The sequence below is a fragment of the Macrosteles quadrilineatus genome, unplaced genomic scaffold (genome assembly GCF_028750875.1).
Source record: "Macrosteles quadrilineatus isolate MER2022 unplaced genomic scaffold, UCM_ALF_1.0 Scaffold_2__2_contigs__length_208266976, whole genome shotgun sequence".
Classification (NCBI taxonomy): domain Eukaryota; kingdom Metazoa; phylum Arthropoda; class Insecta; order Hemiptera; family Cicadellidae; genus Macrosteles; species Macrosteles quadrilineatus.
In genome coordinates this window covers 3,796,005-3,810,311 of record NW_026542595.1, presented here as the reverse complement: position 1 = coordinate 3,810,311, position 14,307 = coordinate 3,796,005, and the positions used below count along the sequence as shown (strand labels likewise).

Below are 14,307 nucleotides of genomic sequence, written 5' to 3'. Positions count from 1 at the left end.
TCCTGCGTCTTGCTCCTCTCCCTCTCCTCTTCCCACTGAGCTATAATTCTAACTGGACTGGAGGTAGCACAGAATGTCAAAGATGCGTGTCGCCAGCCGCCATGTTTGCGTGAGGTGAGTTAAAATGAAGCCATGTTATTGGATGAAAAAACCTGCTGCTATACCAACCTAACAAAATCAGCGTCACGCTTTTGACAGACTTCTGCCATGGCAGTGCTACCTCCAGTTATAATTTTAGCTCAGTGCCTCTTCCTCTACCTACACTCCTGCTCTAGGAATCGCTAGGGGCTCAAAAGCGCATCCTAAAAATCCGCAACGATGACATCATAGTTTAGTTCAAACTTCCTCCATTAACAGCGTTGTAGTAAAGCTGTCAGATCTCCTCTTGAGGGAACACCATTACCGCAACGATACGGAATTTTATGGCATCGGCCTCGGTGGTGTAGTGGATAGCGTACCGAGCTGATAATCCGAAGATACTGGGTTCGGATCCCGCTGGCAGCACTAACTTTTTGACAACAATTTTTTCCTACAGTTACCTAACAATGTATATGTTCTCTCACTGATTTGAGAAAGCAAAGTGGCCAATTCGCTCATCAGTGAGACAATGTTAACATTGTCTCACTCTAATTACTTTGTCTCACTCCAGATTTTCAACGTGAAGGCACGAAACACTGAGCTAAAATTATAACTGGAGGTAGCATTGCCATGGCAGAAGTCTGTCAAAAGCGAGTCGCTGATTTTGTTAGGTTGGTATAGCAGTAAGTTTTCTTACCATAGCAATAACATGGCTTCTTATAACTAGGTTGTATAGCAGTGAGTTTTTTTGTCATAGCAATAACATGGCTTCTTATGGACACCCACCTCACGCAAACATGGCGGCTGGCGACACGCAGCTTTGACATTCAGTTGTAAAGAAGTGTTTTTGACTCCCAAGAGAATTTTTAGGTTAAAGATACAGAGGCACTCGCAGACATAAAAATGACTCCAAAGGAGGGGAAAGATGCTCCGAAGGGGAGGTAAGGTACTCACCCCCCACCACTTGGGTACCATTCGGCGGGTACTTAACCAGGGTGTTTGGCACCGAGAAGTCAGTTGGGCCTTCGGGCCCGACCCCGCCGGATGGGCGTGCTGAGCCACCGGTGTGGGGCCTGATGGGCGTGTTGAGCCCCGGGCACCGTCGGACGGGCGTGTTGAGCCCCCGACACCCTCGCATGGGCGTGTTGAGCCCGCGAGACACCTGATGGGCGTGCTGAGCCCCGGGTACGCTGGACGGGCGTGTTGAGCCCCGGGCACCGTCGGACGGGCGTGTTGAGCCCCCGACACCCTCGCATGGGCGTGTTGAGCCCGCGAGACACCTGATGGGCGTGCTGAGCCCCGGGTACGCTGGACGGGCGTGTTGAGCCCCCGGCACCGTCGGACGGGCGTGTTGAGCCCCCGGCACCCTCGCATGGGCGTGTTGAGCCCGCGAGCTACCTGACGGGCGTGTTGAGCCCCCGGCACCGTCGGACGGGCGTGTTGAGCCCCCGGCACCCTCGCATGGGCGTGTTGAGCCCGCGAGACACCTGATGGGCGTGTTGAGCCACGGGTACCGCTGGACGGGCGTGTTGAGCCCCCGGCACCGTCGGACGGGCGTGTTGAGCCCCCGGCACCCTCGCATGGGCGTGTTGAGCCCGCGAGTCACCTGACGGGCGTGTTGAGCCACAGGTACGCTGGACGGGTGTGTTGAGCCCCCGGCACCGTCGGACGGGCGTGTTGAGCCCCCGGCACCCTCGCATGGGCGTGTTGAGCCCGCGAGTCACCTGACGGGCGTGTTGAGCCACAGGTACGCTGGACGGGTGTGTTGAGCCACCAGCACCGTCGGATGGGCGTGTTGAGCCCCCGACACCCCGCATGGGCGTGTTGAGCCCGCGGGACACCTGATGGGCGTGTTGAGCCACGGGTACCGCTGGACGGGCGTGTTGAGCCACCAGCACTGTCGGACGGGCGTGTTGAGCCACCGACACCCTCGCATGGGCGTGTTGAGCCCGCGGGTCCGTAGTCGTAGGTGGAGGGGAGGACTTTGGAGTCCCCCACCACCTTTAAAGCATATACATAGGTATACGCTAAGTGTTGAAGGAGTTTACGTCGGACTGCAGACCGAGTAGACTGCATAGAGAGTGCTAACTTCTGAGCAAGTGACGCCAGAACCGTCTCCAGTGGAGAGCAGTAGCACATTAAACCGGCCCAGCTTGACTTCTGTGCTTGGAAAGCCAGAACCGTCTCCAGTGGAGAGCAGCAGCTAGGGGACCGAGGATTCCGGGGTGAAGGTGCCAAGGATCTAGACCGCGGACCCACACGGATATCTTTTAGGAGTGTCGTACACCACCGGGCCAGTAAGGGCGCAAGCAAGACTTGATCCAACCTCTGCCCAACCCCTGAATACGAGCCCGGAGACACTGCCTGGTAGGAGGACTACGGACCCAGGATCAAGACTGTATATAATATTGTATATATAAACATATGTGTTAGGATAAGGATATCAGGGAATAAAATGGAAGTTTGAGATACCCAGAGTCTTTCACTTATCGACCCTTACCACCCTTGATAAGGCCTAGGGTTCTGGAGGAATCTTCCGCACAAGATTTTGGCGCCCGAACAGGGACCAAAGTGAAGACTTTAGTGGAATTTTTTGAAAAGGGTAAAGAAGACCCGGAATCTGTAAATATTGTAAATAGTACTACGTTATTGAAGAATAGAAAAATGCCGTCTGACAGTGAATCGGACAACGGAAGTATAGTCGAGGAAGAAAAGAAGAACCCGAGGACAGGTTGGATCTATACCCTCAAGAAGGCGGAATTAGTCGAGGAGTTGAGGAAATTTGGACTTCAGTCTTCAGGAACAGTGAGAGCTGATCGTCGTATGTTTAGCAGTTTCATCAGAGGAGAATACAGACCTGCGTTAGCTACCCCACCACCAGGATTGTCTAGAGAGACTACAGAAATGAAATCACCAACCAAAGATGATTCCAAAATGGTGAGTCACAAATATTTAGAAAATATTAATGTATGCAATACAGTCCGAAAGTGGAACCTTTGCTTTGATGGGGATAAGGACGTAGTTCTCTTTTTGGAACGAGTAAATGAAATGAGAGAAGCCTACAGTATTGATGAAGACCAATTATTACCTGCTCTCCCAGAGTTGCTCAAAGGAAAGGCGCTTCTCTGGTACCGGAACTACAAGTCCTATTGGAACACTTGGGGTGAATTTCTAGTCCATCTAGAAAACCAATTTCTGCCCCAGCGTTACAGGGAAAAATTGGATTCCGAAATAAGAGCTCGTACTCAAGGTCAAAATGAACTATTTAATGACTACGCAATCAGTGTTCAGACCCTGATGCGGCGACACGGAAAATATTCTTCCGAGCAACAATTTCATCAGATTTACGAAAACATGCTCCCAGAGTATAAGCTATACGGTATCGGATGGGAGATAAAAACTATTGATGAACTAATGACAGCTGCAAAGGAGTACGAGTCGATCAAACAATCAGCCAACAATTTTCGCCCTCCCATGAACGCTGCACAATCCATGTATCCGGACATAGCATATAAGAGTAGAGAAAAACACCCATGGCCCACGAGCAGTCGACCTCAAAAACAGAGTGATGAGTACCGTCCTCAAAGTTATGATCACAGAGACAACCGCCATGGCTATGGGCAACGAGATTCAAGGCTTAGGTGCTATAATTGCGATAAGCCAGGTCACTTATTCAGGGATTGTCATCTCCCTAAGAAACCGTCCTCGTGTAGGTTTTGTGGAGCCGAGGGTAGATCAGGGAACTGTAGCTGTTCTAGAGCAATAAACTACAGAAGAGAACCAGAGAGACAAAGGCCACCCAGTCCTCGACAGTAGGTAATAGGAAAGACCAATTACAAAAAAGGATATTTTTATTTGTTTTTCATCTGTTTAAAATACTAAGAGACAGTTTTAAGTTTTGTTAGAAGAATCTTCATTTCGTTTCAAGAGTCAGTTACTTCAGTGTTAGTTTTATTTTTGTGGTCACTTTTAAAAACTGGCTAATGACCAAGAGAATTTTTTCCCCCTTTTAAAAAATCTAGTTTTCATTGAGATGGTGTGTTGTAAAAAGGAATTATAGAATTTTTTTTCCTCGTTGGGAAGAAAAGGGAGAGTGTAAAGAAGTGTTTTTGACTCCCAAGAGAATTTTTAGGTTAAAGATACAGAGGCACTCGCAGACATCAAAATGACTCCAAAGGAGGGGAAAGATGCTCCGAAGGGGAGGTAAGGTACTCACCCCCCACCACTTGGGTACCATTCGGCGGGTACTTAACCAGGGTGTTTGGCACCGAGAAGTCAGTTGGGCCTTCGGGCCCGACCCCGCCGGATGGGCATGCTGAGCCACCGGTGTGGGGCCTGATGGGCGTGTTGAGCCCCGGGCACCGTCGGACGGGCGTGTTGAGCCCCCGACACCCTCGCATGGGCGTGTTGAGCCCGCGAGACACCTGATGGGCGTGCTGAGCCCCGGGTACGCTGGACGGGCGTGTTGAGCCCCCGGCACCGTCGGACGGGCGTGTTGAGCCCCCGGCACCCTCGCATGGGCGTGTTGAGCCCGCGAGCTACCTGACGGGCGTGTTGAGCCACGGGTACGCTGGACGGGCGTGTTGAGCCCCCGGCACCCTCGCATGGGCGTGTTGAGCCCGCGAGCTACCTGACGGGCGTGTTGAGCCACGGGTACGCTGGACGGGCGTGTTGAGCCCCCGGCACCCTCGCATGGGCGTGTTGAGCCCGCGAGACACCTGATGGGCGTGCTGAGCCACAGGTACGCTGGACGGGCGTGTTGAGCCCCTGGCACCGTCGGACGGGCGTGTTGAGCCCCCGACACCCTCGCATGGGCGTGTTGTGCCCGCGAGACACCTGATGGGCGTGCTGAGCCCCGGGTACGCTGGACGGGCGTGTTGAGCCCCCGGCACCGTCGGACGGGCGTGTTGAGCCCCCGGCACCCTCGCATGGGCGTGTTGAGCCCGCGAGTTACCTGACGGGCGTGTTGAGCCACAGGTACGCTGGACGGGCGTGTTGAGCCACCAGCACCGTCGGATGGGCGTGTTGAGCCCCCGACACCCCGCATGGGCGTGTTGAGCCCGCGGGACACCTGATGGGCGTGTTGAGCCACGGGTACCGCTGGACGGGCGTGTTGAGCCACCAGCACTGTCGGACGGGCGTGTTGAGCCACCGACACCCTCGCATGGGCGTGTTGAGCCCGCGGGTCCGTAGTCGTAGGTGGAGGGGAGGACTTTGGAGTCCCCCACCACCTTTAAAGCATATACATAGGTATACGCTAAGTGTTGAAGGAGTTTAAGTCGGACTGCAGACCGAGTAGACTGCCTAGAGAGTGCTAACTTCTGAGCAAGTGACGCCAGAACCGTCTCCAGTGGAGAGCAGTAGCACATTAAACCGGCCCAGCTTGACTTCTGTGCTTGGAAAGCCAGAACCGTCTCCAGTGGAGAGCAGCAGCTAGGGGGCCGAGGATTCCGGGGTGAAGGTGCCAAGGATCTAGACCGCGGACCCACACGGATATCTTTTAGGAGTGTCGTAGACCACCGGGCCAGTAAGGGCGCAAGCAAGACTTGATCCAACCTCTGCCCAACCCCTGAATACGAGCCCGGAGACACTGCCTGGTAGGAGGACTACGGACCCAGGATCAAGACTGTATATAATATTGTATATATAAACATATGTGTTAGGATAAGGATATCAGGGAATAAAATGGAAGTTTGAGATACCCAGAGTCTTTCACTTATCGACCCTTACCACCCTTGATAAGGCCTAGGGTTCTGGAGGAATCTTCCGCACAAGATTTTGGCGCCCGAACAGGGACCAAAGTGAAGACTTTAGTGGAATTTTTTGAAAAGGGTAAAGAAGACCCGGAATCTGTAAATATTGTAAATAGTACTACGTTATTGAAGAATAGAAAAATGCCGTCTGACAGTGAATCGGACAACGGAAGTATAGTCGAGGAAGAAAAGAAGAACCCGAGGACAGGTTGGATCTATACCCTCAAGAAGGCGGAATTAGTCGAGGAGTTGAGGAAATTTGGACTTCAGTCTTCAGGAACAGTGAGAGCTGATCGTCGTATGTTTAGCAGTTTCATCAGAGGAGAATACAGACCTGCGTTGGTTTGGTTAGGTTATGATCATAACCTAACCAAACCAACCAACCTTGCTGATATGAAAAAATAGTTATTTGTGCAACTAGTGAGAAAAGTGAGCAATTGACTCACTCGAGAGAAATCCTTACTCACAATGGTTTATCGAGTGAGGCAATTGTACTTTGAACTCGAGTTGCACATTATACTTTTCCTACAGTTACCATATGGAACAAATAAATTTGTGAAAAAACATAACCTATTTTTACACAGAAGTGAACTTTTAATATAACATTTAATGTGAAGTGACAAATACAACAGTACAACAGCTGACCAGCTGATTTACAGCCAGTGCTGCCAACGTATTTCGCGCGCATACGACGTTGCCTGCATGTTACGCACTCACTATTTCGTGCCTTCACGTTGCAAATCTGGAGCGAGACAAAGTAATTAGAGTGAGACAATGTTAACATTGTCTCACTGATTAGCGAATTGGCCACTTTGCTTTCTCTAATCAGTGAGAGAACATGTACATTGTTAGGTAACTGTAGGAAAAACTATTTTTTTGGATTAGTAAACCTTCATTCGATTTTTGCATTATCAGCACGTTTGGTTAGTTTGGTTAGGTTATGACAGTTTAATTTAATAATTAAAACATTTTAAAATTAATTTTATAATTAACTAGAAATGGCGGAGGAGTTCAGTCCACAAATTTCGTGTTGGCGTAGTAATTACTGTAGGGGAGGGTGGGCTACATTGAAACACCAAAACTGTTTGTCCTCCCATAGTTCATTGGTGCAAATGGCTACCTCCATGTAAGGTCATTATATTTATATTTTACCATTCATATCATATTATATTTTGCCAGGTTATGTCTTCACAACTTTAACTTCTATTTGCAGTTATTAGAGATAAAGTGTCACATACCAGTATAAATAACAAAAGAACAACTCTTTCTAAAACTTTTAGACTAGTTAGCATATTCCATATTCCTACAAAGTTCTGAAGTGGAATTAGGCAATTAGGGTTAGTTTTTCTGATCAAACAGACATGGGCCACCATGAAACAGTTGATGCTGGGCCACAATGGAACTGTTCCATTGTGACCAAACATCATGTGTTTTATTGTAGAAATAGTTATTTGTGTAACTAGTGGTGAAAGTGGCACTTTGCTGCACACGAGAGCAATGTTTACGCACGAGCCGCAGGCGAGTGTGGAATGATCTCGAGTGCAGCAAAGGCCTTTTTCACTCGTGTTACACATTATATTTTTCCTACAGTCCCTATAAAGCATATAAATAATTAGTTAATTAGTCTTTCAAACACTATACAACACGTTTTTAGGTTCAGCTGGCAACACAAATAGGTGCCCTAGAGAAAGTAGTACCCACGGTCCGTATCACTCCGCTATTTTTCCTCGGCAAGAATTGTGCTCCGCGTTTTGAGAATATAGTTCCGTATGATTTTGTAATTTGAAGTGGTTTCCGTGCCTAAAAAAAATGCTTTAAAGGTATTTTCTTGTTTATTAAGATAGTAGGGATGTTTTAAAAACGTTTAAAAGAAAAGTCCAGAAAGTTCAGAAATACCGAAACTATAAACACGAAATGACAGTTAAATCGTAGTTATAATAGTCAATCAGCTGCTCATAGTATTTTTATCTTAAAGTGTTGCCAACCTATTTCCAAGCGTACACGGATTACGTGTATAATAGAACCACGCTGTTTTGTGTTGTTTCGTTGGAATCCTGATGTGCGGCAAAGTATAAACCGTACGGCAAAGTATAAACCGTACGGCAAAGTATAAATATGCAGCAATTAGAAGCTTTCTGTACTATAAACAGTACAAGGAAGCCAACTTTGTCGGGTGACTGTAGGAAAAAAATATTACCTATTATAAAAATGGTATTAATTTATTAGTTTGAAACCCAATTATGGGGGTTTTTCCATTAAATTATCCTTTTTGGAGATTGATCAATAAAACAAAGTCTTTAATGGCTGTTCTTTTACAGATCACTATGTCAAGAGGAAGAAAGTTAATTTTTTACTTGCTTTACTGTAAACTAATTACGAGTAGAACCATTTGAAAATGTTAGTATTTACATGACACTATTTGTTATGAATAAACAAGATTTATTGTATCTTATTTTTGTATTGTTAGGTTGTTGTTTTGCATTTGCATTGATTTTCATTGTTAGGTTAGGTTGGAACACCTAGATAGGTTTTGTAAAACAGTCCATAAAAATAAGTTCCCATTTAATTATCAATTTTAAAATATATGTAATGTATGCGGGAAATGTTGTTCTCTAAGTACATTTATCTTCTGAAGCTTTTAACCACAGGTAACAGGTAAAAAAACAAAAATTGTTTTGTAATGTTTGTTCCATTGTAGCCCACCCTCCCCTATAGATTGAAACCAACTATGTAAAATGAGGTAAAGGACAAACTGTGATGTTAAAAAAAAAATCCAGTCTTGTTTGGAATTCATTTATTTCACTATGACACATCAAACTTACAACAATTAATAATTTATAATAAATAAGACAATAAATAAAAACTATATCCTACAATAAATAGTGTAAAAATAACAGCAAAATTATGGTATGCATTGAGTATTTTAGACGCTAGTGTAGGTAAACAAAAACCTCCTATTACCTAACTAATGAGAGAAAATTAAAGGAGATCATATTTGTTAAAAAATATGCTTGGCTTATAAAGCACTGTTTAATGTGTATTGTATTTTTTGCCCAGGTACAAGGAAAAATAAGTGATACCTGATGACGGTTTAACTTTTTAAGCAATGACATAATATGTCAAAAAATATATATAGCAAGCATTACTATCATGGTATTGAAAACTTGTGTTAATAATCTAATGTAATGTTCAAAATGTGGCATTGTTAACAGTTAAACAGATTCCATTAAATATTCTATAACTTATTTTATTACTGGCACAACACACTATTTGTTACAATATCATTACTAAGCACTGCTGGAGTGAAGCTTTGTTTCTTTAAACTATTCTTGTTACTTATTGTAGGGGCATATCAAAGAAACTTTAATCAATAAATAAAAAATAGGGAAAGTGTAAAACATACCAAGTAGTCTAAAACTCATTACCGGTTTAAGACCCAAAATTTTGTATAAATCTTCCACTTTTAGATAATGATGACTATACCGTACAAGATAACAAGAAGTTTAGATTATGTTTTAAATGCTGGGAACTTGGACCCTAACATAAGAATTATCTGAAAATAAGCCTCCTCATGATAAATCATTGGTTGGTGTTTAATAAAGACAATTAAAAATATATGTTCTGTTGTCTGTTATGATAGTGGATTGTTAGTTAACTATTACACACAATGTTGTTATTGTTATTGAAAACGATTTGCAAAATCACTAAAAAGGTTATGTAAGGAAGTCACTTTAAAATAGCACAATGGCAATTTAACAAACATACTTTGTATTACGTTACGAAACAACAAAGATAATTCAAAATTCTATAAAGTACCTATCACACTTACTTAACACTATGTTACATTGAATTATTCTAAAATTGGTGGGTTATCGTCCTTATTGTTAGACAATTTGCTGAATTAAGTATTATCAAAGAAAGTATCATATTTGCTCACTGAAAAAGCTTTGTAATTGTCTATTAAAAAATATTGCGTTACAGTACTACTGGTACTACTTAGAGTGAATTAGAATAAAAAAAAAACATGTTAGTTTATAGAAAGTTATATTAAATAATAAACCAAGGGAAAAGCGATTCAGTGATTTATAACCTAGCAAGATGAGCAATCGGCCAATAATTTAAATTACTATGATCTAGAGAGTGTAAATATTAAATCTTCTTTTAATATCAATAAGTATAAGAATATGAGTCTCGATGCTTGGAGAATAGAATGCAAAGTATAAACAAACCCAATTTTTATAGAAATAATAGTTATTTCAACATTGAATACATTTGAAACAAATGCTATGAAATCTCTTAACGTATATTAACAATATCAGTATGTAGTGATTAAAGTAGACTAGACCGCCTTTTATAGGTGATTGTTTATAGACTAGAATACATACTTAAAGCTAACTTAACTTAATACAAACAAACACTGCATTAAGAAAAAAAAACTACCAATACAAAGTTTAATAAATTACGCTATATTTTAGATGAACACAGAACAACACAAAACAATAAATTTTACGATTGCACAGAATGTTGAAATTATTTGTATAGTTTTTACATATCACATAAATAAGTCTCCGTGGTTAACGTGACTAGCTTTAGCTTACAATCATAGCTTAACCTAATGACTAGATTTGACTCTGACAATGAGGCATTGCCTTTAGAAATGTAGAAATTAATTAGATAATAACACAATAACACATACATCTAACAAGCCCTGACGGTTCATCTGTATACTAGACCAATAAACTCGTTGCCCAAACAAACTTGAAGAATTATAATGATAACACGTATAACAACACTTTCCCCCTTAAGCTCTTGTATAAAAATTCTGTTAATTTATTGCTAAAAAAATGACGTGCTAAAGTGGTTTTTAGATCTGTGTGATTATAACATGTCTATATGTTGTAAAGAAAAATCTGGTGATTTTTATAGGTTTAAAATAATAAATTTAAGTTTAATGACCTTTGTTTTATTTTACTTTTACTCCCTCCGTAAATTTGTGATTTATTTATTAATACAAACTCTGCTAATTATACAAAAAAATTACAGAACTTAATCTTCTTCAAAATACAAAATATTGTAATTAATTTGTTTAAACTATTATTGAGTTTTTTCCCAATTCAACTATGAGCCGTTACATTAAAAGTATGAAAGCCTGCTTGGACGAGAAATGATAAAAATATGTATTACAAAAAAGATTTAGTACCGTAATGAGATTGTCTGGGACAGAATCATCCTTATTCCCTGTCTTCGTTTTGTCCCAATGTACGGGAAGAATGAGCGTACACATAGTATGTTGCTTCAACAATCAATCAATTTTAACCAACTAAATAACGGTTTGATAACCTCTTTAATTAAAAAAATTTTATATAAGAAAAAAAGTTAATGTTAAGGGATACCGGTTTTAACTTCTCAAAAGCATGTGTGTGTAGGGTTGGTTTATGATACTGATTATGAGCTGTTTCAATTATCACAGTTATTAAAGAATGAGCTAGCAAATTAAAATAGGTAACAATTTTTATGGTAAAGAATATTATGGAAACATCTCATCAAAATGAACCTTCAGGACTTTTCCTTTACAGTTATTTACAATTTACAAGAAATCATCACTAATAGGTGCAAATGCAAACCCACACAAATAAATTACTGTACATTAATAAAATAAAATAAATAAATAACAAGTTTTTACGGAATATAATTTAATATCAAAAGGTTATTCCTACAGCCCATTACAGTATAACTAACTGCATAATTAGGTTAAAAATTAAAATATTTGTAAGGCCTGCTCTAAAATAAAACTAAGCATCATACTAAATACGTTATAGCTTTGACTATTAGAGATAAATAAATTTATCTATTTACAATAAAAATAATAATGTAAAGTAATATCACATAATATAGGAATGAAAAATAACAATAAAATAAAACTAAACAATAAAAATCATGCTACCGAAAAAAAAAAATAGTTAACTACTAAAGATACATTAATCATTTCTACACCTAACAAACGAGATCATCTTGAAAGCTTGATAAATATTTAAATATTTATTCCCCTAATATTTACGACTAGAACTTATGACTAGCAAAAATATACACAAGCTTTATAAAATATTCACAGTCAAGGAATGCCATAGGTGACCAGTTCAAACTTGTACAACAAGATAAACAAAAATATCTACATAATATACTACACTATGCATACTTTGGTTGCATCAATAATAACAACAAGAAGTTAGATTTTTGTACCTCCAACAATAATTTTGTTTTTTCAATATACTATATTAGCCGAATCACGTAACTACTTTCTTAATGGAATGTAACTTTAATCAAAAAGTACAGTACAGTCCGAGTTTGGAACAATTAAGCCCAACATCTCATTGTAAGTCTTAGGGGATAATCTAAACAAAATATCTTTGTCTTTTAATACCTACCATTTGTGGTTTTGTATTTATATTCACTATTCAGTTAATTAATTTACTTTAGTCACAAGTATATTTCATGAGAATTTATTCTTTTCCAGATGAGGTTTATTGATTTCTTCAAAACCAATTACACCTTATTATAAGTGTAAACCTATCAAAGTAGGAGGCTAGATGTTTTGTGATTATCAGATCTATAGGTACTAGTACTAAGATAGGCCTGTACTGTGCTCCATATCTCCACCCTCCACCATCCTTTTTAACCTATTTCCCACAATTGCATAATTATAAAATACAGAAAACACTAAACAGTGTTAGTATTTGTTTGGTAGTGTCTTTTATTTTTGACGATTCAAAAATTTGCAAAAAGTCCTTGAACAAATTAAATGTCCTCAATCAAGTCTTGGCCTTATAATTAATTGCTGCAGAGCATCATAGTTTAATCAACTACTTTAGTTGATGATTAGATGTAAACTAATGTAAAGCAGATAGATATTTTGTCAATATTATGTTCTTCGGAACTACAATAATGTAAGTAGGCTAAACCAGGTAATAATTATTATATTCAAATATGACTAAGAGATTTTGTAGTTTTTTCTGAAGAGGTTCTTTTACTGCTAACATGAAACTAGTACTTAGAAAAACAAGCAAGTAGGCCTACCTATTAAATCAGACCTACTAAATAGAATAATATAATATGAAAACAGATTTCATATTAATAATTACTTTGAAGCTCTGAAGCAGCTTATATAAACTTAATTCAAGCTTTTAACCAAACAGTTTCCATCGACTCTTGTGTTTGGTCCGTGTGGTTTGATTTGTGACATTGCTGATTGATACATAATGAATTGAGATATGGCCCATATCTAAGAGTGTTGAAGCTTTATTTAGAGTACGTTGGGCTGGGTGGAGATGGACTTCGGCTCCAGCTACGACCGCTACGAGACGACCAGCTACTCACACTAGAGGGTGTTGGAGGTGTAGGTCTGTGGTAGGGAATTGGCCGTTTCCGAGCACTGAAATCCAGAACATACTTTCAAAATTGAACTCATTGAACTAACAACGCATAACTGTTAGTAGAGAAAACACCCATCCACATTCCAAATCAGTTAGATGGACAGCCTCCAACCAGAAAATATGCAGAGAGTAATAAAGTGACTTAACAACGTAAATTTATGGAAATTTGATTCATAATTGTAATAAATTATTATAGAAATTTGAGACTTGATATATAAATGTGTTGATTAGTATAACAAATTTGAATAAACAGTTTCAACCAAAATGTTTTTGTTTTATTACTGTAGGCAGCACAAAAGACTAGACTTGGGACCGGTTTACTCTTCCGGTCCTCAGTGGCCAAAAATACTATTCATTCAAATTTGTTTATAGGTCGACGTTATATAGTAAGTTTTGGAAAGACTGAGTTTGTGTGTTGAGTAACAAGACCTGGGTTTGAACCAGAGTCCCTTTCAAAAGGTAAAAATGCCAGACTTAGAAAACATTCAAAATAAAAATGTGAATTTTATTTTAATAGCAGATTGCTCAGTCAAATGTTTAACCATAGTCAGATTGGAAACAATATATAAACCAGTTCATGAACATGGATTTTAAATAGGTCACTTTTTTATATGGTAACCTGATTGAGGTAGGTAAATCACTCTAATAGGTAAAACACAGGTGTAGGTGTAAAATTAAAAAAAAAAATGTTATTGTAAATTAGTAGTTTTAAAAGGAAATTGCATTATTCTTTTTCAGAAGAATCAGTATAAAAATGAGCAATTTATGCACGGGTCCCCTTGTTTTATTCTAATTTGTTTATAGTAATAGTTTTCATGGGCACCCGCAGGATTTGGAACAGGGGGGTGCTATGTATAACAAACATCTGGGGGGTCCGGGGCCTCCCCCAGGAAAATTGGTGAAAATATAGTGTTTTAAAATGTATTTTTACGGTATTCGGTAACACATAGAATCAACCAAAACAAAATAGTTTATTGTGCATAAAGGAGAGTAAGTCATCAATTTGTATTCCAACATTAAAAACCAATAAGCTATTTGAATTTTAG

At 40.3% G+C, this 14,307-nt stretch overlaps 1 protein-coding gene across 2 annotated transcripts in view; it reads right to left on the bottom strand.

The window, feature by feature from the left end:
* Positions 1-8,608: 8,608 nt before the first annotated feature.
* The window catches only part of LOC128985910 (serine/arginine repetitive matrix protein 4), a 136,001-nt gene continuing 130,302 nt past the window's right edge, over positions 8,609-14,307 (bottom strand). For both annotated transcript variants that reach the window (XM_054405891.1, XM_054405893.1), the window contains one exon: positions 8,609-13,260. In XM_054405891.1, coding sequence (XP_054261866.1) covers positions 13,128-13,260 — 133 coding nt within the window. In that variant the 3' untranslated portion in view covers positions 8,609-13,127. The remainder of the gene's footprint in view (positions 13,261-14,307) is intronic.